Genomic DNA, 27,388 nt, shown 5'->3' with positions numbered 1-27,388 from the left:
ACCAAAACAACCATGTCGTTTCCGGGAAGGAGTTGCGCAGCCGCAGTAGAGATCGCGCGGAAGGGAAGGTAGTGGTTTGATTGATTGATTGAAAACTTTATTAACAGATTGAAGAATATGTAAAAATATATACAGTACGCTCAATACACACAATTGGGGATGCAGACCAGAGAAAGACTTTCGTCTTGTTTACATCAGGGTCCCCCATTTTCAATTCATAATGGTGTGGAACGCCCCCAAAGCTGTAAAGGAATGTGAATCACTACCCACTTTCAAAACCAAAAGAACACCTACGGGAGACTGCAATTCGAAACTGGCCCCTGTAAATGTCCTAACCCAACCCCCTCCAATGTACAGTAAATTACCAAGGATGGTTGTCAATATTCCAATGTACAGTTTTGCTTGTACAGTGTCCCCCCCCCACCCCTCCTACCCCCCCCCCCCCCCCCCCACCCCCAATGTACAGTCCCCCCCCCACCCAATCCCACCCCACCTACCCAACCTCCTCCAATGTACAGTTTCTATGTCAAATGTATATATACTCTCTTTTCTGGACTCTTTTTGTATCACAAACAGTACTGTATTTGCAAATCTGGTATGTCATAAATGTATATATAGCAGTACTGTCTATCTGTATGTCATGTGTGTCATATATTGTTATGATGAATTGAAAATGGGGGACCCTGATGTAAACAAGACGAAAGTCTTTCTCTGGTCTGCATCCCCTTAACAATTGTATGTATTGAGCTGTACTGTACTGTACCCATTCTGAAATCTGTTAATAAAGTTTTCAATCAATCAATCAATCAATCAATCAATCAATCAATCAATGGTAGGCATAGATATATATATATCTATGGTGGTAGGTAGGTTGTAAAAAAAATATTTATTTATTTAGTTGTAGGCTATGCCTTGATGTACATAACTGACTTTCTGGTTAATAACATTCCTATTCTTGGGAAATTGTATATGCGCAAGTCAAAGTATATGAAGGTGAAACCTAGGTTTAGTGTATTTCATAAAGAGAAAAAGCCCTTAATGTAAAATAAAAATGCAATGGAACTTTTTAGAATAGAATATGATCTATAAAAAAGCCATAGCCCTTTAAATATATATATAAGCTTTTATGTTAAGCTTTGGTGTTAAAATGAATGGGAGACTTAATTTTTTATACCCAAATTAGCTTTATTCTATAGTAGTGTTCTTAGTTCTGAAACAGAACATGTACCTGTATTCTCAGAACATTCCCTTGGGTGTCTCTCAGTGTCATCTTTACCATCATATACTCAGAACATTCCCCCGGGTATCTCAGTGTCATCTTTACCATCATATACTCAGAACATTACCCTGGGTATCTCTCAGTGTCATCTTTACCATCATATACTCAGAACATTCTCCTGGGTATCTCTCAGTGTCATCTTTACCATCATATACTCAGAACATTACCCTGGGTATCTCTCAGTGTCATCTTTACCATCATATACTCAGAACATTACCCTGGGTATCTCTGTGTCATCTTTACCATCATATACTCAGAACATTACCCTGGGTATCTCTCAGTGTCATCTTTACCATCATATACTCAGAACATTACCCTGGGTGTCTCTCAGTGTCATCTTTACCATCATATACTCAGAACATTACCCTGGGTATCTCTCAGTGTCATCTTTACCATCATATACTCAGAACATTCTCCTGGGTGCTCTCTGTGTCGTCTTTACCATCTCTCCCAATTCATTGTCTATGGAGCAGCTTCAGACTTTATACCAAAATTACATCACAAAATTTAGTTTGGGGATTTCTTCATGTTTACAAACATTTATGAACTGTCTTAGACCAATGGAATAACATGTTTGAATTCTGAAAATGGGCATAGTTCCCCTTTAATCGCAAAGTCACAGATAAACTAGAAATTGGTGTGCAACTTTTCATAATATAGTTTGCTATGAACTGGTTCATGACAATAGTCATGTCATGCCAGTCTCAAGATACTGACCCGATAGGTTGTAAAAAAAATATTTATTTATTTAGTTGTAGGCTATGCCTTGATGTACATAACTGACTTTCTGGTTAATAACATTCCTATTCTTGGGAAATTGTATATGCGCAAGTCAAAGTATATGAAGGTGAAACCTAGGTTTAGTGTATTTCATAAAGAGAAAAAGCCCTTAATGTAAAATAAAAATGCAATGGAACTTTTTAGAATAGAATATGATCTATAAAAAAGCCATAGCCCTTTAAATATATATATAAGCTTTTATGTTAAGCTTTGGTGTTAAAATGAATGGGAGACTTAATTTTTTATACCCAAATTAGCTTTATTCTATAGTAGTGTTCTTAGTTCTGAAACAGAACATGTACCTGTATTCTCAGAACATTCCCTTGGGTGTCTCTCAGTGTCATCTTTACCATCATATACTCAGAACATTCCCCCGGGTATCTCAGTGTCATCTTTACCATCATATACTCAGAACATTACCCTGGGTATCTCTCAGTGTCATCTTTACCATCATATACTCAGAACATTCTCCTGGGTATCTCTCAGTGTCATCTTTACCATCATATACTCAGAACATTACCCTGGGTATCTCTCAGTGTCATCTTTACCATCATATACTCAGAACATTACCCTGGGTATCTCTGTGTCATCTTTACCATCATATACTCAGAACATTACCCTGGGTATCTCTCAGTGTCATCTTTACCATCATATACTCAGAACATTACCCTGGGTATCTCTGTGTCATCTTTACCATCATATACTCAGAACATTACCCTGGGTATCTCTCAGTGTCATCTTTACCATCATATACTCAGAACATTACCCTGGGTGTCTCTCAGTGTCATCTTTACCATCATATACTCAGAACATTACCCTGGGTGTCTCTCAGTGTCATCTTTACCATCATATACTCAGAACATTACCCTGGGTATCTCTCAGTGTCATCTTTACCATCATATACTCAGAACATTCTCCTGGGTGCTCTCTGTGTCGTCTTTACCATCTCTCCCAATTCATTGTCTATGGAGCAGCTTCAGACTTTATACCAAAATTACATCACAAAATTTAGTTTGGGGATTTCTTCATGTTTACAAACATTTATGAACTGTCTTAGACCAATGGAATAACATGTTTGAATTCTGAAAATGGGCATAGTTCCCCTTTAATCGCAAAGTCACAGATAAACTAGAAATTGGTGTGCAACTTTTCATAATATAGTTTGCTATGAACTGGTTCATGACAATAGTCATGTCATGCCAGTCTCAAGATACTGACCCGATAGATTGACATATGAAAAGATAATTTTGATAAGGAAACTTTAATTTTTTTATTGATATTTTCCCCCCTCCTTTTTCCTCCGATTTTCTCCCATCCCAATGTTAGTCGTTATGCCAATTCCCTATCCCCTTCCTGGTCGCTGTGCACTTACCCCCCACAGTCGGTCTGGGAGAGTGGAGGCTATCACGTGCTTCCTCCGACACACGTCTAGCCAATCAACCGCTTCTTTTCACCTGGCAGCGCGGTCTTTCACTAAGAGGGTGTAACTTGTGGAAGGATCACACTACCCCCCTTAGATCCTATCCGCGCTGAGCAGGCGCCCCGACCGAACTGTAGGAGTCGCTGTTTACAACCCCTCCCCTCCAGCTTCTCCCACCCTCTATTACAGCCAATTGTATTAGTGTGAACGGCCAGCCAAGCTGGTGACAACGCCGGAGCTGTGAGCTGGATTCGAACAGGCGAATCCAGCGTTTCCGGCGTTTGGTGACAAACGCAATCTCCGCTACGCCACCTGACCGCCCGATAAGGAAACTTCTTAAGTTCTTATTTGAATGCCAACAGGACACTGAGTTTCCATTGTAATGTTCATCTGAGCAGAGGATATCAGTACAGTCACTGCTGATGTACCTGTTGGCCTCCATTCTGAATTATCACGATGGTGTTAGTGGAAATGAGTTGTAGTGGGCTATAAGGCCCTTTTATTACGCTTGTAAGCTAAACTAAAACCAAAAAACTAAAACAAACCGGGAACCTTCCGATTACCAGGCGACTGCTCTACCTGAGCCACAATGGTGAAAATGATTGCGTTTAAACCAATAACCTTGTATGGAAATATGCCTGTTCTAGGCTTGATGGTTATCTCTATTTCTCCTCCTCTCCCCCAGGTAGATGTCACTGCTGCTCAGAGTATGTTCAAATTAGCACTCCTCCTCCTCCTCCTCCTGCAGGCTCCTCCTCCTCCTCCTCCAGGCTCCTCCTCCTCCAGGCTCCTCCTCCTCCTCCTCCTCCTCCATCTCCATTCCTATTTTCCATGGGGAGCTGCCATGTATCAGTGGCATGGCAATGGCATTGGTTTACCTCCGTCCAATTCTATCTGAACAACCCCCCCCCCCTCCAACACACACACACACACACACACACACACACACACACACACACACACACACACACACACACACACACACACACACACACACACACACACACACACACACACACACACTCTTAGCTGTCCATCGTCTTCGATGATGATGCTTGCTCCAGGGATGGGGGGGGGGGTTTAGTGCCGCTGCCGCTGGTGCCACTTCTCGTGGCCGTTGAGTCCGATCCTTGAGCCGCACACCCGTCCACAGATGGCGCAAGGGAAGCCAGATACCTGGGGGATGCCAGCCGCCCGCTGGTGTCGTTGCGTGCGCCTCTCAGATCTTCGGTCTTGGTTTGTTTGGTGTATTTGGGAAACTGCAGTGGCACAAGTGACTTGCCAGGCTGATCTGTCGAGTGCCAAAGTTTCAAGCTGCGTGATGTTTGCACACTTTGGGAGGTCCCTGGTGTAGTCCTTAAAGCGTCTCTTTTGGCCTCCAGCAGCCCGCTTTGCTCCTCTCAGTTGGCCATAGAGGACTTGGCGGGGCAGGCGGTGGTCAGGCATACGTATCGTGTGCCCTATCCAGCGAAGATGTTTTTTGGCCACAGCTGCGGCCATACAGATTGAGTTGGTGTTGTTGAGGATGTCTGTGTGGGGGACTCGATCTTCCCAGGTCAGGCCGAGGATGTGGAAGGCATCCAGGTTGGTGATGTGCCGGCGGTATGGGGTCCAGGATTCTGCTCCATAGAGCAGAGTGGAGAGACATACTGCATTGTAAACGGCAACCTTGGTGCTGATCTTCAGGTTTTGGTTTTCAAAAACCCTGCTGCGTAGGCGTCCAAAGGATGATGCCGCTTTATTAATACGTGTGTGTATCTCCGCGTCAAGGGAGCAGCATGAGGACAGAGTGGAGCCGAGGTAGGTGAAATGATCCACTGTTTTAAGTGGAACACCGTTTATATGAAAACTGGGAAGTGTAGAGGTTCGGGAAGTGAGTTGGGACATGACTTCGGTTTTTTGGATGATGACCCTACAGACCGAAGGATTGGTACAGACTGGATATACTACTACTGTAGCTCACATACATGGCAGGATTTTGTCTTTGTGTGTGCCTGGAGCCGGCGGATGTTGAAGAGACTACCATCAAGGCGGTATTCCACATGGACAACGTCTTCATGTCCCAGGGCTCGGCGGAAGAGGCAGGTGACGGCAGAGAGGAGGAGATTAAAGAGCACCGGAGCCAAGACACAGCCCTGCTTCACCCCAACACACGCACGCACGCACACACACACACACACACACACACACACACACACACACACACACACACACACACACACACACACACACACACACACACACACACACACACACACACACACACACACACACCTACACACACACACACACACACACACACACACACACACACACACACACACACATTTGAAATGTTTATTTATGTCCACATAAACAGAAGTACAAGGAAGCCTCATACAAAGGACATAAACAATGCGAGTGCAATCAGAAAAGAACAGTCGGGTACAAGGTGCATGGGCCGCAGAATCATGGGTAAAGGTAACAGCGCCTCCTCCAAATTGAGCGGCTTCCTATAATTGCTGATACTGAGCAGTACCTGGCTAACTGCTTGGCCTTCCTTTTGGGGAGACCGGCTATTTGTAGGCCCCTCACAACCAACTTGTGCACATGCCCTAGGCTGCCAAAGATAAAAACTAGGAGTTTACATCTGTAGCCTAGCTGTGAGATGGTCTGCTGTAGCTGTTGGTATTTCAGCATTTTGGTTAGGAAGGCTTCTTCTAAGCTGTAATCAAAAGTACAGCCAACCTCAAGAATGGACACCTCCCTAAGGTGTTCATTTACCACAAATACATCAGGGGTGTTAGCTGTAATACTAGAGAACATGGAATCATCATTGCACAGGTTGAACATGCTTGGCTTCACAGTAGAATCCTTATACAGTGTGATGGAGGACCTAAAAATAAGAGAGATATCTTTCGCTATCAAATCTACTATTCTGTCATGCCTACTTATGTAGAGGCCCCTGTATACATGGCAACCATTTAAGATGTGGGACATGGTTTCAGCTATTTGGTTATTGTCATGATGAATACAGTGAGGAGCATGACTGCCTGGAAACCAGATGGAGAGATTCAGTTTAGATGGTAAGACCTGTAATCTCGCTTTCAGAGTAAAGATAACAATGCACTCATCTATGGCAACATTTTTTAACACAGAGTGAGAGACAGAATGGTCCGCAGCAGGGAGACACGCAATCTTCCCCTGCAGTCTCAACTCCGTCCATTGTTCCCGCTGTCTTTGTGGTTGTGCCCACAGGAGGCGACCTCGGGCATTAGTCAGTGGAAGTTGGTGATCCATTCCACACACAGACATAGATGCTCTGACTGAGATACTGGGGTCAGATATAATATTCTCTGAGACAGCCACTGCCTCAGAGTTAGACCCCACCCACTCCAGCGTAACATCAGCCCAGCAACACATGTCATTAAGGTCCGGCCAGTCTGACCACACACCGAAGCCAGGAGAGCGACTGTCCAGCTTTCCATTCGGCTTTCTCTTGAAGCCTAGGAAGTTAGGGTCCGAACCACGCGCCAGGGGGACCTTACGTCTTTTTAGGTCCAAGAAAAGAGAAGAACGGGCGAGCGTTCTCACATACTGGTCATCACTTTTCAGCATATTCAACAGATGGGAGAGCCGTGTAGCAATATATGCCCATTCAAAATTGGGAACACCCAGACCACCCTCACGTTTACTGTGAAATAGAATGTTGCGTGTTGTATGTGTGTTGAGGCCAGTCCATTGTCTCACTAGGTGTACGGTTTTATTAGTCAAATCATGTAGTGATTTTCGTGGAATATGTACATTGGAGAACAGGTGTTGTACTTTGGCCAATGCCATTACTCTGATTGCCTCAAGTTTCATGATGAGTGGAAGTGGTGATGCATGAATTAAATCAAGTCTGCTGGTGTATTCAGAGATGATTTCATCTACCTGTTCTTTCCACTCACCTGCCACATTAAACTTGTGACCCAGGTATGTGTATGTCTGATGACGTGAATAGACTGTAATGGGTTTATTGCCAATTGTGAATGCAGGTATTGTGTCTGTGCTTGAGTGATACCAACGGTTTCCCCCACTCCGCCTTTCATAAAACACTGCACATTTTGAATCCTTAACCTCTAATCCAGACCCTCCAAAAAGGAGTCGGTTCTGGAGAGCATGGTGTTTATTTCAGCCGCATGATATGAGGCAACCTGTACATCGTCTGCATACCCCTGTGCGGGGTTAGGGGAAATTACATTAGCGGGGGCACACATACAGAGCCACTTCAACCACTGGTTTATTGCTATAACAAAGTTAACAGCACTCCACGGACAACCAATCTTAACACCAACTTGGAGAGGGATGGGGTCTGTGAGCTGTTTACCACAGATAACCTGTATAAAGGAACCACAATACACGTTTTTGACAATGTCAATATAAACCTGGGGCAGATGTATGTCCTCAAGAGCTGTAATCATAACATTGTGTGCTAAAGTTCAAAACGCATCACGGAAGTCCAGAAAAACAGCGAAGTATTCACTAGACCCGTGCTTAAAGTCGTCGATACCCGTTTTGAGACAAAACACATGTTCATTCATGCCTTGCCGATTGATGTAGGCCTTTTGCTTGGGAGATAATATGTTTTCATCCACGAGCCACGGGAGGATTCGGGCAAGAACGCATTTCATGAACACTTTATAGATGGTGGGTAAAAGGGAAATGTCTCTCCAGGTTGACGGATCGTCGGGGATATTGCCTTTTTTGGGGATCCTATAGATGAGAGCGCCCTTCCATGAATCAGGGACACTCCTGGCCACCAAGCAGATGTTAAATATGGATGTTAAAATGTCGGGCTGCGTAGCTCTGAGCTGTTCATATGAGACACCGTCCACGCCAGATGCACTGTTATTGGGAATGATAACAAACTATCATTACACATGGGCAAAACAGAGTCCATTCTCTTCGGCTCAAATAACAAACTCAGCAAGACCGACGGCTTCTCAGTTACAGTGGGTGACAATATTGTCACAAGGAAAGACGAAATTACCTACCTGGAGGAAAATCTTTCCTGTGACAAAATGGCATCCAATGTAATAAAAAAAGTCAACCAACGAACTAGATTCTTGTACCGGATCTCCTCTCTGGTAAACAAGAATACCCTGAAGACTCTGGCAGGAGCACTCATTCAAGGGTACTACGACTATGCTTGCACCTCATGGTACCAAAGCACCTCAAAGGCGCTTAAAACAAGATTACAAACATCACAAAACAAACTGGTCAGACTACTACTTGACCTTACCCCCAGAACCCACCTCACCCCTGCCCACTTTGACAACCTAGGATGGCTTAGAGTAGACGACAGAGTACAGCAACTTGCAATGGGCCTGGTCTACAAGATACACTATACGACTAAGGTACCCATGTACATGTCAAAATACTTCCCAAAGGTCAGTGAATACCACAACCACTACACCAGAGGAAGCTCAACAAATCATGTTAAACCCAGATTCGGCTCAAACAAGGGACTAAACACGTTTCGCAATTATGCCACATCAATGTGGAACGCCCTACCCAAAGCTGTAAAGGAATGTGAATCCCTACCCACATTCAAAACTGCTCTTAAAGAGCACCTACGGGAGGCTGCAATTCGAAACTGGCCACCGTAAATGCCCAAAACCCCCACCACCTCCTAATAGACAGTCTCCTCCCCACCGCATGTATATATTTCTCTCCCACCCACCCACCCCCTCCTAATGTACAGTCCCCTCCCCATCATAATGTATATACTCTGTCAGGATCTATGGGTAACAGTACTGTATATTTGAATACCGTTTATGTCACAAATGTATCAGTACTAAATACCTATATGTCCCTATGCCATAAATGTCATGTATGTTGTGTATGTCATAAATGTCTATATGAATTGAAAATGGGGGACCCTGATGTAAACAAGACAAACATCTTTCTCAGGTCTGCATCCCCTTAACAATTGTGTGTATTGAGCCGTACTGTATTGTACCCATTCTGCAATCTGTTAAATAAAGTTTTCATTCATTCATACTGAACCTTTGTAACACTCTGCAACCCCCCCCTCACCCCCTTGTTATTATTATTATTATTATTATTATAATTATTATTATTATTATTATTATTATTATTATTATTATTATTATTATTATTATTATTATTATTATTATTATTATTATTATTTTTGTCTTGTCATGTTTGTATTGTCTTGCTTGTGAAAAAGAAAAACTTTAAATATGAAAAAAAATTATGTCATAACAGAATGTCATAACGGAATGTCATGATGTCATAATTAGCCACTATACAAAACACTAGCAATACCCAACAAATGACAAAAGCAAAGCTTTCTGACTGTAGGAGAATCTGGAATGTTGGGTATTCTGTCCATTCCTCACAACATATCATTTACAATATAAAGGATATTTTAATGCTAGGTTTAAAGTGAAAAACGTTTGTAGTTTTCATGAAATATGCTGACTAGGTGAAAACGACAATGCCGTATTTATATTTTACATATTAAATGATCTATTGAGACAGACAGTGCGTCTTAACGCGTAAGAAATATATAACGTTGTCCGCACTTTCAGTTTGACAGCAGCTCCACGTGTTCAGTTTGTTTACATTCTGAGGAGAGCGCACGTTGTATCGCAGCGCTGCCTCGTCATTGGCTCGACCTGGGATAAGCCCCTCCCACAGAGGGACCCACAACACGGAAGAGTTTCGGATGCAGCGGGAAAAGTATGAAAATCGCTCTAATAACGTTAGAATTCCGACGCGATTCTGAACATAAACGCTATCCACGTGTCTCACGGCTCGTCTAAGTCTGACCGGAACACGAGGAAACCTCTTTTAACGAACAAAAAACCTCCTCAACGATACAATGTGGTCGAAATGAACGCGATGGTGGCGCCAGTTAGTAGAACTCCATGAAAATGGGAACCTTTTTACGCGTGAAAACAACACACCGAATAAGATGCGCATCGTTGAGGCAAGTAACTAATCTCGTAGTTTTTGCGTTGCATTTACTATAAACAGAAGTGTTCGTTTGAACATTTAGCGCGTTTAAATGACCCGGGAACACACATGCGCACTGAGATACAGAGCATCAGATATAAAGGTTGGCGCCAGCGCCACAGCTGATCACTCATTCATTCTTCATCCTGGCTGCTGGAGGTAAGAGCGCTTCTGCTTTGTTCATTATATACATGTTCACGTTATTCCGCAACTACATTATATATCTCGATCGGATCGTTGCATTTCGTTCTTGTTTGTGTTTCTTATTCTAGACTTCAGTGAGTAGTTAGTTAAACAGGGAATGGCTGTTTGTGCGACATTTCTCTGATCTCTCTGCAGCCTTTTTGATCACATCCTATAATGAATCACACTATTGTGTCTGATTGATCTAAATGCCCCACGTTCGAAGTACTATGGACATATCGTCTGCATTGGTCGACACATATAGATATAGTGCTTAGCTGGTTAGCTTCACCTAGCAGGCTCTTGTAGCCTCAGCTGCCTGACTAGAGCTGCCTGCTATGAGCTAGTAGTAGCAACCATGTTGGTCTGGACTGGAGTTAGCCTATAGTTGCTAATGACGTGGCCAACAAGTAGGGCACACAACACAACTAACTCTTTTTAAACATTGTATTCCCCAATGGCAGATCCATGTAAAGCTAGTGATGTGATCTGGTTAGTGAACACTGTGTGAACAGCAGAGCTGGATGAGTCTAGGCTAGTAGACAACAAGGCAGGGTCATCAGATCCTCTCCCGCTTTGCCGGATGAATTGGCGCGACTTTGAGTTTCACTAAATCATAGAAATGTATTAATAACGGCGACGTTTTTGCGAAATAGAAGCACGGATACGTCATCCAGGGATTGTGCCTCTTCGTTCAAGATGGTAAACTCTGGCAACAAAATAGTAATTGTTGTACTTTTTTGGGGACAAAGTAGGAAGCAACTCGTATGAACCCAGCAACCCCCCTTCTCTTTTTTTGGCTGGCTAACATTATAGCCAAGTTACTATTTTAATATTGGCGCGTTTGGTTTCTCTCAGTTTTTTTATACCACTTATGGGCTTGGGCTGTACTGTGAGGGTTTAGCTTGCGATGTGTTAATGTTAATGGGAATGTAGTTGGCTGGTTGTGGAGACAATGAAGTAGAAGCGCTACTTGCTCTTTGTCGTGGTTTTACATAATGATCTCTTCGGATACTCCAGGTGTACTTATTCTATCTCGAGAAAGCCTCATCGCATGGGTGGATATGTGGACGAGGCACTCTCAAATCAAACATGTAAAAAGCAAGTCTCCTTCAAAAACAATCCAAGCTACACTGTGGGGTGCGACATTAAAATGCCTTTTGTTTGACATGGCAATAGCCAGAGCGTTGTGACCCACATAGGTCTTCTTCAGGGTCATTGTCAGCAAAGAAGTAGCTTTTTACCTGTATTGTTATACTAATGCATTGAGTGGGAGGATGGGTCTCTTATCAACTTGTAAGCCTGTAAATTATTCAACAAGTCAACAACAAGGAAGGGAAGTGGGGTGGAGGGAAGGAGAGAAAAGGTGGGGGCAAACCTAACTGTTCAACACTATGACAGTGTATTAGTAATGTCTTGTCCAGCCTGGTCCACAACATCATGACGTTCAGTGTATTAGTAATATCTGTTTATTACCTCGGCCCACAACACCATGACTTTCAGTGTACTATTGGTAATATCTGTTTATTACCCTGGTGGTCCACAACACCATGACTTTCGGTGTATTAGTAATGTCTATTTATTACCCTGGTCCACAACATCATGACTTTCGGTGTATTAGTAATGTCTGTTTATATTACCCTGGTCCACAACATCATGACGTTCAGTGTATTAGTAATGTATGTTTATTACCCTGGTCCACAAAACCATGACTTTCGGTGTATTAGTAATGTCTGTTTATTACCCTGGTGGTCCACCACACCATGACTTTCAGTGTATTAGTAATGTCTGTTTATTACCCTGGTGGTCCACCACACCATGACTTTCAGTGTATTAGTAATGTCTGTTTATTACCCCGGCCCACAACCAGACTGACTTGTTGCCCTTTTCCTTGCAGTGGAACGAATTGCACCATTTGTCTTCAGTTCACAATGTCTAGACGCAGGTGAGTTTCCTGTGTTATTTTGTTGAAACATTTTAATGGAACATCCGTAACCCTTGAGTTGGACACAGGTGATGAATTTGTGCTGTTTTTCCCTCAGTGGTCGCATCACATTACAGTCGAGGGATGACAACGCTCCAGGGCAGCTCACCAAGCTCACCAAGAAAAGAAAGTCAGAGGTTTGTCCCATTTATAAAGATAATAATAAATAAATAATAATGAATAGTGTAAATTGTGAGTTTTAAGTGCTGTGCCTATTAACGTGTTTGCAATATTCTTGTTGCAATTTGTTAGTTAGCTTATACCACTATAATTAGCTCACTGGCTAATTGTATGTATCCATGTTTTTTATTCCTCTTCTCTAGCCAACCAAAAAGAAGCTACAACCTACTGCAAAGAAACAAAATTATGAAATCCAGGTCAGTGTCTCGCTTGCTTTTTCCCCCATCTCCTGTGAATTAGTATTATTTACCGTGTCTTAGTTTGGAGTGGGTGTGTGTGCAATGTGCAGGATGTATGATAATGTGTGTGCGTTACTTTTTGTTTTATCTGTGCCACTGTGTTAAACGGCGTGCGCCAGCCCGACCCCGCGCTTTTGTGTTACTCCCTTTTAATGTTTCCCGCCTTATTTTGCTGCCTGACGTCATTTCACGTCATGTTTAGCATGTGAACCAGCTACGCCACTTAATATAATTTTAGCTATCTATTCATATTTGTTTACCGTTTTAACATTTTGATCAAATGTCCTTGCAGCTACTCCATATAGTTGAAATGTTTATTGTGTGTACAAGTAACATTACATAGTATTCCTTTTGAAGTACACCTGGCCTTTTTATCCAAGTAGCCCCAGTTGGAATAGAGGCTCTAGTCTTACTTATTTGAATGTCTATGCCCTGCCCTTTTGAGCTACACCAGGAGTGGAACCCTATAGCCCAGACTTTTCGTTCTATGCTTTTTTTTATCCACTTTTTCTCCCATTTTCTATATTTTCTCCCATCCCAATTTCGTATCATCCAATTCAACCCTCCCCTGTCACGAACGCTGTTTCTTGCCTCCCACAAGCCGGCTGCAATGTGGACTAAGTCATACATAGCACAAGTCCCCTCCGGTACTTGAGGTAACAGCAGTCGCATCTTTTCACCTGCGCAGCTCGATCTCTGTGGCGAGGAGTAACGCGTGGGAGGCTCACGCTGCCCCCGACACTTCCTGATTCTACTGCGCAGGCGCACCAACCGACCTGTAGGAGTCGCTGTCCACAACGCCCGATCCCCACCCATCAGTTTCCCACCCCCTAATACGGCCAATGTGTATTAGTACGGACGACCAGCTAAACTGAAAGCAAATGTGGAGCGCTGGGCTCGAACAGGCGAGCCTAGCGTCTCCAGATTTCGTGGCGAGCGCCTTGCCCACTACGCCACGTAGCCGCCCACTTTTCGTTCTATGCTTTACTTGTTGAGTGTCACAGGGGGTAGGACTGGTCCCATGGTCTACCTGTTGAACTACACGGGACCGTACTCATGATTTACCTCTTTGACATTTCAGAACCGGTGGTCCAAGGAGGGAGCCAGCCCGTGTGCCCTCATCGAGACACCACACAAGGAGCTGGAGCCCACGGCTGACCTGTCCAGCTTCAAGCAGTACCGGTTCAAAAACCTCTTCATCAAGCCTTCGCCTATACCCTGTCTCAGGTATGTGAGTGAGAGTGAGCCTTTTACACAGCAACGCTGTCCACGTTCCCCGCTTGATAACAACCATTCTGTGTCTTTTTTGTGTCCTTTAAAATTGTTATCTCCTTACAATGCGTTTCAATCAATGTATCGTTTAGGTTGTACATGTTAATTGACCTGAGTGTGCTTTGAAAGATGTGTGTATGTTCAAAACGAGCCTGGTCTACTCTCCTACGGTTCAGTGTTATAAATCTTTTTATTTTGTTTTCAGCTGGGCCAGCTCAGACGACGTGTGGATCAAGATGCTCAACAAGGAGCTGAAGTACGTCCACGACAAAAGCTATCTGAGGAAGCACCCTAAGGTGCAGCCCAAGATGAGGGCCATTCTCCTGGACTGGCTCTTTGAGGTACGTGGCCATTTTCTGACTGCCATTCTGAGCGTTATTTAATGTGACTTAAGGTTAAACTAGTCAAACTAGACATTGTCTGAATTTCTTTTTTACAGCTAGAAGTCTTATTTGAAGTTGAATGTCGCCTGTACTGAATACTGATGTGTACAGATAACCCTGTGTGTGCAGTTGTTAACCCACTAGCTAATAGTTGTGGAGGTGAATAAAATGGAATGAATACACACCCTTGTACTGTTTGACTTGACCCACAGTGGCCATGTTAGACTTCCAGTGAGCTGACCGTTGATTTGTGTTGTGTGTAGGTGAGCGAGGTATACTGCCTCCATCGGCAGACAGCCTATCTGGCCCAGGACTACTTTGACCGCTTCATGTTGACCCAAGACGACGTCAACAAGGACTATCTGCAGCTAATCGGCATCACTGCCCTCTTCATCGCTTCTAAGATAGAGGTAGGTTCCCTCTCATCGCCGCCCCCTCCATCGCTTCTGTGTATTAGACGGGCAAATAAAATTCACACCGGCATTGAATAGGCACTGCGAAAATGCTCTGTCGACACGAAAAGCTAGCTAGCCACAGTCTGACAGACTATCGGTAGTCGGTCCCCGGAGGAACGTCGGTGCCGACCAGATGAGGTTGATGGTTCTAAACCCATCCAGGCTGTCTGTCTGTCCTACAGATGCAGACCGGTTGAGGTTGATGGTTATAAAGTCCTCAAGGCTGTCTGTCTGTCCTGTCTTTAGTCCTTTCCCCTACTTTTTTGCGTTGTCGATGTTTTGAGCTGTTCAAAATCCTTCAGAAAGAGTAATACATGAAGGCAAATTGGCACATGACATATTGACATGTTATAAAACCGGTTTGGCACACATCAGATTCAACTCATGATTTATTATGACGCCTAGTAACAAATTGGGAGATTTGTGTCTTGTATACACAACTCTGTTACGTTAAGCACATGCTTAACTGCTGTTACTTTTGAAGTCTTTTAAAATCAGCTCACGTCTTCCTGAAAATAAGCATTTTGAAGTGTCTTTTGAAAAGTATCGCTAATAACTTTGTCCATTTATTCCTACCCAGGAAATCTACCCTCCAAAGGTGCACGAGTTTGCCTATGTTACTGACGGAGCCTGTGACATGTGGGACATCCAACAGACGGAACTAATCATCTTGAAGGTAGGGGAATGCTTAAAACTGTGACTTGTGACAAGATCAGCCTTAAAAAGATTTGTCTCGCTGTCCTGTTACTTAATTGTCACATCAGAGCACCTCAGACAAAGTCTGTTTGAGGTTTTCAGAGGAACAATGTTTTCAAATGTATTATCTAAAGATGGTAAGTTAGAGTGTTGTGTTCATTCATAGTTAAAGACAGCAGAGTTTGAGTACTTTATTATCTAAAGATGGTAGTGTTGTGTTCATTCATAGTTAAAGACGGCAGAGGTTGAGTAGTTTTTTATCTAAAGGTGGTAAGTTAGTGTTCTGTTATTCATAGTTAAAAACCGTAGAGGTTGAGTATTTTATTATCTAAAGATGGTAAGTTACTGTAGAGTGTTGTGTTCATTCATAGTTAAAGACCGTAGATGCCGAGTATGGTTCTTTAGTGCGGGCGTTCACTTATCAGCATCTTTTCTTTACTGACTAATCCCGTTCCACTTGCTCTCCAGGCGCTGGACTGGAACCTGTGTCCAGAGACGCCCATCTCCTGGCTGAAGCTGTACTCCCAGGTGGAGTCCCAGAGAGACGGAGACAACTTCCTGGTCCCACACTACTCCCAGGATGCCTACATCCAGATCACACAGGTCAGTTCCTGGTCCCACACTTCTCCCAGGATGCCTACATCCAGATCACACAGGTCAGTTCCTGGTCCCACACTTCTCCCAGGATGCCTACATCCAGATCACACAGGTCAGTTCCTGGTCCCACACTTCTCCCAGGACGCCTACATCCAGATCACACAGGTCAGTTCCTGGTCCCACACTTCTCCCAGGACGCCTACATCCAGATCACACTGGTCAGCTCCACCAGACGGCCTCAAGCTGCCTTGTTCTAGTAGAACCTCTTGATGGTACTGATCGAGTGTATTAGAACCTCCTGATGGTACTGATCTGAGTGTCTAGTAGAACCTCCTGATGGTACTGATCGAGTGTATTAGAACCTCCTGATGGTACTGATCTGAGTGTCTAGTAGAACCTCTTGATGGTACTGATCGAGTGTATTAGAACCTCCTGATGGTACTGATCGAGTGTCTAGTAGAACCTCCTGATGGTACTGATCGAGTGTCTAGTAGAACCTCCTGATGGTACTGATCGAGTGTCTAGTAGAACCTCTTGATGGTACTGATCGGAGTGTCTAGTAGAACCTCTTGATGGTACTGATCTGAGTGTCTAGTAGAACCCCCTGATGGTACTGATCGAGTGTCTAGTAGAACCTCTTGATGGTACTGATCTGAGTGTCTAGTAGAACCCCCTGATGGTACTGATCTGAGTGTCTAGTAGAACCTCTTGATGGTACTGATCTGAGTGTCTAGTAGAACCCCCTGATGGTACTGATCGAGTGTCTAGTAGAACCTCTTGATGGTACTGATCTGAGTGTCTAGTAGAACCCCCTGATGGTACTGATCGAGTGTCTAGTAGAACCTCCTGATGGTACTGATCTGAGTGTCTAGTAGAACCCCCTGATGGTACTGATCTGAGTGTCTAGTAGAACCCCCTGATGGTACTGATCGAGTGTCTAGTAGAACCTCCTGATGGTACTGATCTGAGTGTCTAGTAGAACCTCTTGATGGTACTGATCTGAGTGTCTAGTAGAACCTCCTGATGGTACTGATCGAGTGTCTAGTAGAACCTCCTGATGGTACTGATCGAGTGTCTAGTAGAACCTCCTGATGGTACTGATCAGTGTCTAGTAGAACCTCTTGATGGTACTGATCGAGTGTCTAGTAGAACCTCCTGATGGTACTGATCGAGTGTCTAGTAGAACCTCCTGATGGTACTGATCGAGTGTCTAGTAGAACCTCTTGATGGTACTGATCGAGTGTCTAGTAGAACCTCCTGATGGTACTGATCTGAGTGTCTAGTAGAACCTCTTGATGGTACTGATCTGAGTGTATTAGAACCTCTTGATGGTACTGATCTGAGTGTCTCTCGTTGATCCTAAGAAAGAAAGTCTGCTGTGACTTCAATCCAAGATAGCATTCGAGTCGTGGATTTTACTTTTCACACATCCTTATTAGTGTAGTTTATTTGCACTTACAAATGAAACAATACATTTAATAAAGTGATTTTAAAAAGGATAACGATGTGCAGGAGAGCTAAAGAAAGAAAGAAAATCGGTGGGGCTTACAGGCAACCCCCCCTTCAGGAAAGACGGTAGCTTAATACTACATCATACAGGCTAAAGAAAACATACCAATACATACTGTACACATATCGACTCACATACACACATGTACATAAACATGCAGACATATAACACAGACAAATGGGACATAATAACAAACGGTAACTATAGTGATGTGATAAGATAACAATGGTATTGGTTGGAATAATTCACGATGTATTAATCATACTTGAGTTAGAATGATGAGTTTGAGTTATTCTGCAGGTTGTGAGTGTAACAGGGATATTTCTGAGATCTTTGGATCCGTGGACAATGTATCAACAATGTGTTGTGCTGAATTGTGTTGCAGCTGTTGGACCTGTGCATCATGGACATCAGCTCGTTGGAATACTCCTACAGCCTTCTGGCCGCTGCCGCCTTCTGCCACTTCTCCTCCTTCAAAGTTGTTCACAAAGTATCGGGTAAGAGTTTTTTTTTAATGGATTCTTTTGTTTCACTCTTATGTCATGTTATGATGCGAAAATATTGCTATTTTCATTTCAAATACGGCATTTCAATATTGCAATTCTGTTCGATCTCACTTGACTATGTTTTAAAAGCCTGAAATTACACCTAATGCATTAATCAATTGCCGATTTCAGGCTGGTTCTTTAAGACTATTTGATAAAACATCAATAATATATCTTTAATAAAGGGTGAATAAGCATTCATCTTTAGCATCAGCATATTGGGGAGGTTTTGCAATATAGTCCAGCTTTCTGAGTTCTTTCCCGGCCAGGCGTAGATGCACGCTGCTGCTGAGCTCTGTGGTGAATCCATTGACGTTACTAAAACACCTCTCTCTCTCCAGGTTTGACGTGGGAGAACGTGTCGCCCTGCGTGCGGTGGATGAGCCCCTTCGTGGACACGGTGCGAGGCCTGACCAGGGTCGAGCTGAAGAACTTTAGCAAAGTCAAATCCGACGACAGACACAACATTCAGACGCACGTGGACTATTTGACCCTCTTGGTGAGAATTTATCGCCTATGTTGGCCAGGAGCTAGGGGCAAAAATGACCCTGGAAATGAAATGTCCACCTTTTTTTTTTTTTTAAATTGGGTCCATAAACATTCCTGGAATAAAAAGCATGGAACACAAATGTTTAGTTTACTAGGTCTGGGCAGTGTCAACTTTATTAAGATGTATTGATATATTCTCAAATTAAATATATGATGAGACAATACCGTTTATATGGCAGTGTTTGCATCTCTCCTTCCTCTCCACACAACCCCCCCTCTGCTCGCACACAAGTTCTCTGCAACATGAGATGGCCATGGTCCAAAACGCTATTATTTGGAGATGGTTCGGATTCAAAAGATCAGATGAGCAGCAGAACACTCAAGTTTGTCATTTGGGACGATAAGCTTGCTGTTGTTAAGCAAACTTACGTTGAGAGCTGGTACACTACTTTTAAAATAACTGATATTTAAATTGGGTGATTTGCAAATATTTCTTCATCACTGACGCTCGTACATTATCAAGTCAAGTCAAGAGTTTTATTTGTCACGGCATACGAGTATACAATGAAATGCGGGTGGTCTTGCCCGCAACGATGTGCAACATATAATAGAATCCAATACAAAAAACATTGTGCAATAACAGGTAATAATGGTGTGACATCTCGGTATCTGTACATAGTTATTTACAGAGCATATAGGACATGCTAGGTAGCTTTGGTAGTGCAATACACTGTTACTGTTGCTAATACTAATTTAAAGTGGCCTGTTCAAAGCAGTAGATAAGACGAACCCTTTCACTGCCACACTACAGAAGGTTAACCCTTTACTATCAGTATCACACTACCGACTGTTAACCGGTTGTTGATGTTGTGTGGCAGTGAAAGGGTTAACCTTCTGTGTATTGTCGCAGTGAAAGGGTTAACCGTTTGGTTATATATTGATAGAAACCGTCCGAGCTCCAAGGATTTGTGCATCGAACCAGTGGATTGAACCGGTGCGAACGTAGTGGAACATCAGCCTGTTTCCCCCCCCAGTGCTGACGTTGAATTATCTTTCTCCCGCAGAGGCAGGCGCAGGAGAAGCAGACGGACTGGCAGTACGGCGGTGACGGCGGCGACTGCCAACTGTCACCCGTCGGTCTCGGAGGGATCCTGACGCCGCCCAAAAGCACAGAAAAGCCGACCAATCTGTGAGCTCTTACTACCTCGATCGTTTGACCGCGATGATGAAGTGACCGGACGAAGCGAGCTCTCGAACCACCGCCGCTCCTGACCGACCAGACGGACGACGGAGCAACAACTGGAGCGTGCCTTTCCTTTCTGCGACCAACGGGAAAGACATTGCTTTATAAAGGCCCTGACCTTTTTATGTAGCATGTTGGAAAGCGTCTTACTTCATCTTTTTACACTAAAATGGCTACCGGCGAATATGCAGTGTCCAGCCAATTTGTCTCTTACAAACATGCTTTTTTCTTTCTTTCATGAAAAGCCAAATGTGGAGATTGTCAGGAATTGAGGTTGGTACACAACCCAAAAAAGATGACATTGTATACAGGGACTTGCGTTGTGGATGACTGAGACAGTTGACCTGAATGGGAACAAGTATACAGCCGCTCGCGCCCTCGTCGTCGTCGTCAGGTGAAAGTGAATATCCACCACGTTTCAATGGTAAAAAAAAATGCTACTGGTATTTTGAGGTTAATGACACGGTACACCTCACATGTGTTCATCGTGGGAATTCTACTGCCGCTGTAGATCGCATTGTCTGGGAAAGGCGCTTATTTTATTTTTTAAATGTACCGGTATTATTTTTTTAATTTTTTTTTAAAATACTATTTACAAGTTACCTTGTATCGAGAATTGCTATTCTGATCATGGGTTCACTTGAGTTACCACCTTTTTAGGCACAATTAAGTTTTCTATGCTGGATAAAATCTGAAAGGGGCCAACTTTTTTTTTAAATTTTTTTATGGGGATTTCTGTCTGTCTTATCTGCAAGAGGTATGAGGGAAGAGGCTTTGAAAAAACTATATGTAATGGCTGTATCTTAAGCCACAGACTTGACGGACATGCTATACCATCCTCTTAAGATCTGAGATGTTTTACCCTTCAAAGTCTGGAGGCGTTTTCCTTTTGCCACTGTTGCAACTTGGTTGCACCCTCAAGTTACATTCCTGGAACACTTGACTTGCGTAGGTAGACCACCTACAACTGTGCGGAATCCTTGTTTAGTTTTTTAAAGAATTTAATTTATTTCTACTTTTCAAACCTTTTAGTATTTACAATACTCTTGTGCATACAAATTGTAAAAATGTAAGAAAAACACATGTAAAAAAGATCACTGCTATGAATGAAATCGGGTTCCTGATCACTGCCAAAGGCAAAACCTATTTATGATTTTAGCTGTGTAAGGCAGTTCATAAAAAAAGAAAAAATGTCCCTTACACCAGCTTGTCCCATCTTAAGGTGCCTTAAACAAGCTATACGGCTAGCTTAAACTATCTATATGGCTATCTTAAATCATCTATATGGTTAGCTTAATTTAAGTTGTAACTGAGCCAAAATGCTTGGGTCAGAGGCTAATGAGCCTCACGTTGACCAACCTGTGACTGTAACGCGTGGTCTGCAGTATTCATCTGTAACCGCACTAATGAAAGTGACTTTTCAAAGTCTGCAGTGAACAAAAGAACCATGTACTGTAACTAGATTTTTGGAGAGAGAAAAAATGTATGTTTTTGTACATAGAAGAAATCCAGAAATTAACTTGTTTTATAATGTAACATTTGAAATAAATGGACAAATGAAATGAAGCAATTTGTTTTATTTGCAAACTTTTTTATAAACTGCTCTATTCCATTTGTAGCATACTACTGTGACGTAAGGGGTGGTTCACCCGAAATGTAAAGGCGTTGGATTTGTGTTGCTCGAAACACCAGGAAAAAAAATACAATTTAAAACTGCAACCTTTCCAGAAATCGTGACACGGTTAAGATAATCCACAGACCTTGTGAACAGTTTCATTGAATTATTCTACTGAAAGAGAAATTGCTGTTGAGTTTTTCCAAATGTATTTTTTTGTTTTGAGCGCCAGAAACCCCATTCAGCTCCATTGTATTGGAAAGATAGCAGACATCTCCAAAGCTCTGCAAATCACACCATAACAATCAGGATGGATGGACTCTGGGTAAGAGGAGACATCTCCTATATTGCATCTCACCAGAGGGCTCAGAGTGGAGGCTCAGGTAGTGGGTTCGGTATGTTGTCCACAGGCTGTAGCAGGAGTTGAACCTGTGACCCGTATGGTCTCTAATTAACCACCAGACCACTGTGCCGCCCGGTAACTAAATTCTCCTCATGCCATTTCCACAGTGGTTTGTGAAATGCTTTGTGGGGGTGGAGACCAGAGGAGTAAATTACTTTAGAAGCTAACGGGCCAATAAAGGCAGTGCGTGGAGGAGCACTTTGAATTTGAAGGAAGGAGTGCTTGTGTGTGGTCTTGTGTTGCTTTATACCAACACGCCTCATGTTCACACTGCTGAGTGAATGCGATTCATCGGTTAAGAGAGAAAAGGAAGTTTGTACAAGAGGCGATAAACTGAGGAGACTATTTGAAACCTTGTATAGTGAGTAAAATAGTTTTATTTTTTTTACCATATACAGTAAATGTGGGGTATTATATTCATGTACATTCTAGAATTGATTGATTGAAAACTTTATTAACAGATTGCAGAATGGGTACAATACAGTACGGCTCAATACACACAATTGTTAAGGGGATGCAGACCAGAGAAAGACTTTCATCTTGTTTACATCAGGGTCCCCCATTTTCAATTCATAATGACATTTATGACATACGCAACCCACAGATATATATCATGACATTTCTGACATACATGACATACAGTACTGTTTGAAGAAGAGATTGAACCCTTCATAAAGCAGAATATTAAACATTTAAACAAAAAAACATTTAACCTGTGTTAGTCCACAAACAAGAGCACAAACTAAAGAATAAAAACATGTTTCCATTGCTTTTCTTTGGCGGAGGGGCTACCCATTTGTTCACGTCTGGATCACTGACTGGTTCTTTAAAGATTTGCCCATGTACAGAGTGGTATCCGATTCACATGAAGAAAAAGAAACAGACAACAATACTAAGGGTTTCTCTCCTTTGAACAGTGTCATGAAGAGGTGAGGAGAGAGAGAGAAACACACACGCCGTGTCACTTTGGGGGAGTGGGTGCAGACAACAGTGCAGCTAGCAATACTGAAAAACCAAACTGACTTCAACCTGATCTTTCTACAAATGAGGCCCCATTTGCACCGTCTCCCACCCTGAAAACACGTGTGAAATGCCAGACCCCCCCAAAAACAAACTGCCAATAACCACTGGGGGGGGGGGGGGGCACCCCGTTAGCTTCCACCTTCCACACCCCAGTGAAGAGAGAGGGGGGTCTTGCTTTGGCAGCCAGTAGATAGATGCCTTTATCACACCCGTGTCAGAAACGGCCGCCACACAGACATACGGTCACAATTTAGCGTCAAGCTTTCCAACATGTATAGTAATAATAGTTTGACAGAGACCTGAAATGCAGGGACATATTGTATGTAGTAGGACTGTACTTCCCATTAGCTGGGGGAAAAATGGTCTTAAAGGGACATTTCACTTTAGTAGAAGTTGTCAAGTTTCAGCAGTCTGACCACTATATCTAAAGTCATGAGCTAGAGACCACTGTGGTCCTTGTTGTTGGCTGTCAACACCACTGTTCCTCCCAGGTGTCAGGCTCCTCATTGACTTTCAATTCAGTTTCGGGGTCTAAATATAATACTTTTGAAGTATGAACAAAACTACTGATTTCAATTAGACAGACCATTCTGAGTCAAATGTACGTGTTTGTTTTGCCATTTGATGTGTCTTTACAGATTTATGACCATTGAAAAATAAAAGCAGATCCGGTCAATTTGTTGTAGCTTCGAGTGTGCTGTGTGTCTTTGCCTTGTGTGGAATGGTCGGGGAGTGGTTACCATGGTTACCTGCTGCCTTGCTGGAGGAAATATTCTAAACATTCTATGAGAAGTTGACAGTTGGTCAAACTACACCTCAAGTGAGAAATAGTTCCTCCACTCATAATTCGAAAGTATTATATTTAGACTAGGTCCCCAAAACGAATTGTGAGGATTGGCCCATTCCCCGCCACACGCTTCTTCAAGGTACTGTGATGATTGGTCCATTCCCCGCCACATGCTTCAGGAGCGATTACCAATTTCCATCACGCACCTGTTGTAGTTTGTAATTAGCGCTCCAGAGGCTTCATATACTCGGGCCTTCTATCAATCGTTGTCGGGTCGTTTTGGATTACTACTGCTATTGCCTGTTCCCCCCGTTGTTGTGCCTCGTCTACTTCTTCTCCAGGACGTCTTTGGAAGTCGCCGCTGGTGTATATCTCGATCATCCGTTGGAGCTGTGCCTCGTTGCCCGCTTTACGCGTTTGCGCTTTGGTGAGTTTTTGGAAACAAACCTTTTGGATTATCTGTTTTTTGTGTGTTTGGATAACACTGAAGAAATACCGTTTTTGTTTTGTACTGGACTCAGCTAACTTGTGTGTTGGTACACCGAAGATCAAGTCACTTATGATTTATACTGGACTCAGCTAAGGAGGACTGAACTGCACTGCCTCTGTGTACAGTTGGATTGATTATTGACCACTCTCTCTCTCTCCGTTTCCTCCCCGAGTTGGATCCGGGAGTATCTGCAGAGCCGCAGAGGTAGTGGCGCCTACGCCGATTCCCCACCTCTAAACCGGGAGGATCTGCAGAGCCGCAGACAACTCTGCCGAAAGCACTCTCCTTTTTGTTAATTCTGATTTGTTATTTGGCTCATTTTTGATTCTGTAATAAATACGCCCTAGTGTTTGGCTAACTCTGAACTACCTGTCTGTGCCGTGCTGTTGAGGTCGGTTTCAAACCCTAACACGAATGGCAGTGAATGAGGAGCCTGACACCTGGGAGGAGAGGTGGTGTTACCAGTGGACAACAGGGATAGCAGAGGTCTCTAGCTTACTTGTAGATGACCTTAGATAGACAGAAGACTGCTGAATTCTGTTCTACAAAAGTGAAATATCCCTTTAAAGGGGCAGTTCATTCAGAAGTGCCTAGTTTTGGAGATATATGAATGCTGTCACTCCAATACAAATGGAGCTGAATGGCACTTGGTTTGTGGCAAACAGCAATGTCTCTTTTTCAGAAATCATTACACGGCTATTCAAGATAATCCACAGAGCTAGTTGTGAGCAGTTTCATAAAGGAACTATTTAAAGTAGGGATGCTCGATATTGGCTTTTTTACCGATACCGATATTGTCCAACTCTTTTACCGATTTTTTTTTTTTACCGATATATGCAGGGTTCCCCCCCCCCAAAAATTGAATAATTTCAGGTAATTAACATTACATATATCTTGTTGTGGAATTAACACAACATTATGCATACTTTTGACAATAAATAAAATCAGAATTTGTTCTTACTTGCTTGCCTGGGTAAATAAAGGTTAACACTGAAACCTGGTCCACTCATTCGTCACATCCCGGATCGACTACTGCAATGCTCTCCTCACCGGCCTTCCCACCAAACTCCTCAACTGACTCCAAATTATCCAAAACTCTACTGCCAGGATCATCACCCACACCAACTCATCCGACCACATCACCCCTGTCCAGGGCCGTAGCCAGGGTTTAGAAATTAGGGAGGTCCATTTATTTTTTTGGCCCAGACCGGCCCACTATAATCGGTCGGACACCACCCACCAGTACACCATCCTTACGGTCCCCTTAAATATGCGTACCTACTGTACTATTCCCCCCCCCCCCAACCCATTACAAAGCTGGGTAGTAAGTGCCATGGACAAGTGGACCAGTGTACTCACTCGCTCTTGGCTGAATCTTGTTTTGGGTGGTGATGTAAAAACACCTGCATCATAGCAGGCTCAGGATGGGCAACGTAGTCTATAGCCTGTTCATCCCTGTCTCTCTCCTCCACAACCTGGCTTGACTAGACATAAGGAGAGAGATGATTACAATTAACTGGTACATTCAGGTCCAGAATTGTTGGAATCCCCTGACAAAGATGTGCAAAAAGCTGTACAATTTAAACAATACCATACTGGTAATGAGAAAATAGTTGTTTATTCAATGAATGCATGGAGCAGTTCCATCTTATTTCATTTGATACTAACTACTCAGTTCATACAGATTTCAAGTATTCAAATATCAATGATGAATATTGCATAAGGTTTACACAGTTAATAGATCACCTTCTTGTTTTATATTCATCTTATATGGCAATTAAATCAATGGTGTGTTTGTTTGGGGAGTTTGACCTATGTGCCTACCACGTGAAGGTGCATGATCAATGGACAGCACAAAAACAATTTGTGTAGGTGGAGACTAGAGCTACCACAGATAGTAATAAGTTATTAAGAGTAAGTAATCCATACCATATATATCCTAATAGTTACCTTATTACCATACTTGGCTGAAAACAAACTTTGCTGCCTGTTGTGAATGTGTTTTTCCCTGTAGGCTAATACATAAGTAGGCATACATTTTTGCAGTTGAGGAAAAATGTGCAGTTGAGTAGGCTATAATGTGCTGTGTTTTTATGTCTTCCATCGAGGACCACCTTGGAAATAAGTGTTAATGCTTGTTAATGAATGCTTTTAGGTGATATCCTCAGGAATACAAATTGGTCAAGATCATTTGTTTTTATGATGTGTTTTTAATTTCCAAATAAATCTAATCAAATAAAAAAGCAGTTTTTGCAGTTGAGCTACTGGTGTTGTATATTATACAGCCTTTTCATGCATCTTTATCAAGGGAACCCTTATCCTAATGATTTAAAAAATAATATTATGATGATACGATATGGACCTAGTAGTTGGGTCATCTGTGGCACTTCGTTTCTCAATGGATTTTTTAAAAAGGCGGGGGAAATTTGTGAGAGACCAAAATCCAAAATGGCTGCCGTGGAAATTAACTTTTTAATGGTTTGACCTACAATGATGCCCAATACATGGTACCAGCCCCCTCTCAGTCATGTACCAGCCCCTCTCAGTCATGTACCAGCCAGCCCCTCTCAGTCATGTACCAGCCCTCTCTCAGTCATGTATACCAGCCCCCTCTGTCATCTACCAGCCCCCTCTCAGTCATGTACCACAGCCCCATCTGAGTCATGTACCAGCCCCCTCTCAGTCATGTACCAGCCCCCTCTCAGTCATGTACCAGCCCCCTCTCAGTCATGTACCAGCCCCCTCTCAGTCATGTACCAGCCCCCTCTCAGTCATGTACCAGCCTCCTCTCAGTCATGTACCACAGCCCC

General features: G+C 43.1%; 1 protein-coding gene across 1 annotated transcript; it reads left to right on the top strand.

The window, feature by feature from the left end:
* Window positions 1–10,549: 10,549 nt before the first annotated feature.
* On the top strand, window positions 10,550–21,738 carry ccne2 (cyclin E2). The gene is made up of 12 exons (XM_084336267.1): window positions 10,550–10,643; window positions 12,565–12,612; window positions 12,710–12,788; window positions 12,975–13,028; window positions 14,152–14,297; window positions 14,548–14,683; window positions 14,989–15,135; window positions 15,761–15,856; window positions 16,345–16,479; window positions 18,369–18,480; window positions 18,870–19,027; window positions 20,082–21,738. The coding sequence occupies exons 2-12, from the start codon at window positions 12,599–12,601 to the stop codon at window positions 20,208–20,210; spliced, it is 1,206 nt and encodes a 401-aa protein (XP_084192393.1). The 5' UTR covers window positions 10,550–10,643; window positions 12,565–12,598; the 3' UTR covers window positions 20,211–21,738.
* Window positions 21,739–27,388: the final 5,650 nt, after the last annotated feature.

Source organism: Notolepis coatsorum (genome assembly GCF_963971535.1).
Source record: "Notolepis coatsorum genome assembly, chromosome: 19".
Lineage (NCBI taxonomy): Eukaryota > Metazoa > Chordata > Actinopteri > Aulopiformes > Paralepididae > Notolepis > Notolepis coatsorum.
The sequence above is the reverse complement of the archived record's forward strand: the minus strand, read 5'-3'. Positions and strand labels throughout refer to the sequence as shown.

Excerpts from the sequence above, each read along its gene's own strand:
- ccne2 (XM_084336267.1), top strand. Across the intron at positions 12,789-12,974 it reads CCAAGAAAAGAAAGTCAGAG|CCAACCAAAAAGAAGCTACA; the intron begins GTTTGTCCCATT and ends CCTCTTCTCTAG. Across the intron at positions 14,684-14,988 it reads TCCTGGACTGGCTCTTTGAG|GTGAGCGAGGTATACTGCCT; the intron begins GTACGTGGCCAT and ends TGTTGTGTGTAG.